Here is a 4,272-nt window from a genome sequence, read left to right as displayed (position 1 = left end):
CACTATAAGTCTACAGAAAAGTGTCAAGGCTCTTCCTCTGAGTTTAAAGCCATTACTGTTTCCTTTCTCTCTACGCGTTTTATCTTTCTCTTCAGTCTTTTCATTATCTTCTCTCACTTTACTATATATAGTAATATTCTTGTTTTGATGTCTTTATTGAATTTTCCGTCAAAAACAGTATAGCCCGTGGCAATCCACCGATCAGTTTAATCGTCAGTTTCTATCAAATTTTGGGTATAATTCTAAAAAGGGTATGATTTTCTTGCCCTTATCTCTCATTTTTCAATGTATTTTCATATGGGTATTAATTAGTTTTAGCTTTGATCGTTGTATAGTCTCACGTGTAAAGATGTTGACAATTTCATCATTGCCGGCTTTGACTCTGATCTATTCTAATTTTTGTAACAAACTGACAAAAGGGTTTAAATTTATTTTTATAATCGCTCTTTGTTAAACATTTTCGAATATTCCATTGACACTATCGAGGGGTCGTTTGGTTCGTGGACTAAATTATCCTGGATTATAGTCCCGGGGTTATAATCTTTGGACTAACTTATCCCTCCTGGGAGACGGGATAAAATAATCCAAGTTTGATTGGGGGTAAGGTGGGATATCCAGGATTAAGTACGACATTAAATTTATACTGCACTTGGTGTGTATAAATTTAATCCCAAACTTAATCGTGGGATATCCCACCTTATCTTGCATAACCAAACATCCCTCAGGAGACGGGTAACCGAACAATTTTTTCTTTGGCTAATATTTTTCTAAAGCCTCAAAATATTCTTAATTATAAAAGTTCTGATTTTGTAGTACTTTTTGAATTTATTTAAGAAAATTTGACCTCAGAACTCTGAAGCTCGTAATTATTTTTTTCTTTTGTATGGATGTGTTGAATTGTATAGCTGTTAGATAAGATGGTCATACAATTCAACATAGTATCACAGTAGGCAAAGGTCTTTTGTTCGAGCCTCACCGCCACCCTTTATAACGAAAAAAGAATTTTCACGTCTTTGGCCTATGAAAAAGAATCAGGTAAGGGGGCGTGTTGAGAATATAATTAAGTAAATAAAAGTGTGTTTTCTGAAACAACTTAAGCTTTTTAAATGAAACGATCACACACCTCAACAAGATGCATTATACTTTTTTATTCTAGTCGTAATCAATTTGAACTACAGAGAGCAAAAAAATATTGCATTAAAGGAACTTGATTTATTTTTTGTTTTGTTTCTGTGAAAGGTGATTAATGGCTCCGAGTATTAGGAAGGCAATTGGTGCGGTCAAAGATCAAACTAGCATAAGCCTAGCTAAAGTGACCGGCAATGTCGCTCCAGACCTTGAAGTATTGGTGGTGAAAGCAACCACTCATGATAATGATCCAGCAGATGAGAAATATATTAGGGAGATTTTGTACTTGACCTCTAATTCTAGAGGATATGTGAGTGCTTTTGTTTTTGCAGTATCGAAGAGGTTAAGTAAAACTCATGATTGGGTTGTGGCGTTGAAGGCCTTAATGCTTGTTCATAGGCTGTTAACTGATGGAGACCCCGTACTTGGGCAAGAAATCATGTATGCAAGTCGGAGAGGGATGAGGATTTTGAATATGTCTGATTTTCGTGACGAAGCTCACTCTAACTCCTGGGATCATTCCGGATTCATTAGGACTTACGCTGTTTACTTAGATCGGAAGCTTGAGTTTACAGTCTATGATAGGAAGATGAATGACGTTGATGAGAAAAAGAGGTTTGAAGATGGTTATGGGAATGACAGGGAAGAGAAAAAGAGGTTTGGAGATGGTTATGGGAATGATAGGGAAGAGAAAAATGGTGTGACACCAGTTAGAGAAATGAAGCCCGAGAGGGTTTTAGAGAGGTTGAATCAATTGCTTCAGCTTCTTGATAGGTTCTTGGCTTGTAGACCGACTGGAGCAGCAAAGAATAGTAGGATGGTGCTGGTGGCACTGTATTCTCTTGTGAAGGAGAGCTTCACTTTTTATGCCGATATTTGTGAGGTATTACAGATTTTGTTAGACCGCTTCGGGGAGATGGAGTATGCTGATTGCGTCAAGGCGTTTGATGCTTATGTTAGTGCAGCAAAGATGATCGATGAGCTCGTGGGGACTTACAATTGGTGCAAGGATACTGGGATTGCAAGGTCATCCGAGTTCCCGGAAGTGCAGGTCATCACTGATAAGCTTTTGGGCACGCTAGAGGGATTCTTGAGAGAGAGGGCAAATAGGCCAAGAAGCCCTGAGATAAATAGAGTGGAGAGTTCATCAGCAGTTAAAGAGGAGAAAACACCGGATATGAACGAAATCAAAGCTCTCCCCCCACCCGAGAATTACTCACCACCACCTCCTCCTCCTCCTCAACCTGTACCTCAGCCAAGGCCACATACTCAACAGGTAAGGGTGTCAAATGGGAGGGCTGGGATGAATTTAGGCGGGATCTTGTTAAGCTTTAATTTCTGTATCTGTTCTTTTATATTTTTTAGTACCTTATAAAACTATTTTTTTTCTTTATTAGGACTATATATAACACATCAAATGAAATAATGTCTTTTTGAAAATATATTGACAAGATTTCTCATGGGTCAATTTGGGCTACATATTAGCCCAACTTTTTGATGGGCTGAAATGGACGGGTCAATGGCCAGCCCAAAGGTGGACGGGTTGGGCGGGTCATGTTTTCATGGACTAATTTCGTCACCCCTATCAGCAGGTAACTGAAGACTTGGTGAATTTGAAGAATGATGGAGTGACAGCTGATGGTGAGGGCAATAAAATGGCATTAGCCTTGTTTTCTGGACCGGTAGCCAAAGGAAATGGCTCCTGGGAAGCATTCCCGTCTGATGGAGAGACTGGACAAGTAACTTCAGCTTGGCAGACACCAGCAGCTGAGATTGGGAAAGCTGACTGGGAATTAGCATTGGTAGAAACTGCCAGTAATTTGTCTAAGCAGACGGCTGATTTAGCAGGTGGTTTTGATTCGCTGTTGTTAAACGGAATGTATGATCAGGGGACCGTGAGGCAGCACGTGAGCCATACTCAGGAGACTGGTGGGAGTGCCAGCAGCGTGGCATTGCCTGGAGTGGGAAAGAGCGCAAAACCTATGCTCGCTTTGCCTGCCCCTGATGGAACAGTCCAACCAGTAGGGAATCAAGATCCATTTGCTGCTTCCCTTGCAGTGCCACCTCCTTCGTACGTCCAAATGGCAGAACAGGAGAGGAAACAGCATTTGTTAATGCAGGAACAACAGCTGTGGCAGCAATATGCAAGCAACGGGATGCAAGGCCAAATGGGTTTGTCTAGACTTGCTGGAACTACGGGCTACTATGGCGCGGGAATGCAACCATCAATGCCTTATGGGATGCCACAAGGTGCTGGAATGGGACAGTCAGCAGGATATTACTTTACTCCTCTCTGAATCGCCTCTCGGGACATGTGCTTTTGCTACATTGCAGTTTTTATTACATGCTACAATATTATCCTTTCTTGAAACTTGTTATTAGCTCCTCCGCAATACTAAGTTGTGTATTCTGACATTTTTGCGAAAGTGAGTTGCTTATATGGAGATAGCCATAATATGGCTTATCAGCAATGAAATCATACAATAAGTAATCTTTTTAGATCTATCCGAGCTGTTAAAATTTCATTTTTTTTCCTTCTTCAGTATTTGTTATACAGCCAGACCTTTCTATAACAATCATCTTCTATAACAACATTTCACTATAACAGTCATGATTTTGGTTGAATAGATCTTCATGTGATGTTATATTATAAGTTCTCTATACAACATATCGCTGTAGCAGCAAAAAGTATCTCAACAAACAACGTTGTTATAGAGAGGTTTGACTGTATTTAAGCTTTCAATACGGAGCTTGAGTCCAAATCCATAGGTCTAATTGGGCTATATATGTCAAGCTTAGGATTTTCCTTCCGAAAGAAATAAAAATTGACAATGATAATAAAATAAATGAAGAACAAGTCACCAAGATTCTGTTGTTCTATATAATCTCTCAACTCTCATGACTTATTCCTATTCTGTTTGCACATATTTAAGCGTTACAAAATTGCTAAGAATGTTTGGAAAAAAAATATATTGAAGTCAACCTTTCCAACTGCTGATTGTTGAAAATTGATAAGTGTCACCTGATACACAGATTTGAAGTGCAAAGTTACTTCTAAGAGAGGTAAATTCCAGGGGTGGTGGCTTTAGCTTGAAATAGGAGTGACAATTTTAGAAATAAATGTTTCGGATTATTCACAGACAC

The 4,272-nt window shown here is 39.3% G+C and overlaps 1 protein-coding gene across 2 annotated transcripts; it reads left to right on the top strand.

The window, feature by feature from the left end:
• On the top strand, positions 1–3,633 carry LOC132609257 (putative clathrin assembly protein At2g25430). 2 transcript variants are annotated; one of them, XM_060323150.1, is made up of 3 exons: positions 1–251; positions 1,240–2,404; positions 2,718–3,633. In XM_060323150.1, the coding sequence occupies exons 2-3, from the start codon at positions 1,247–1,249 to the stop codon at positions 3,423–3,425; spliced, it is 1,866 nt and encodes a 621-aa protein (XP_060179133.1). In that variant the 5' UTR covers positions 1–251; positions 1,240–1,246; the 3' UTR covers positions 3,426–3,633. The 2 variants fall into 2 exon arrangements, with proteins under 2 accessions (XP_060179133.1, XP_060179134.1); XM_060323151.1 differs by having other exon boundaries at positions 4–251; positions 2,721–3,633.
• Positions 3,634–4,272: the final 639 nt, after the last annotated feature.

The sequence above is a fragment of the Lycium barbarum genome, chromosome 9, assembly GCF_019175385.1.
Source record: "Lycium barbarum isolate Lr01 chromosome 9, ASM1917538v2, whole genome shotgun sequence".
Taxonomy (NCBI): Eukaryota; Viridiplantae; Streptophyta; class Magnoliopsida; order Solanales; family Solanaceae; genus Lycium; species Lycium barbarum.
This window is presented reverse-complemented; position numbering and strand designations above follow the sequence as displayed.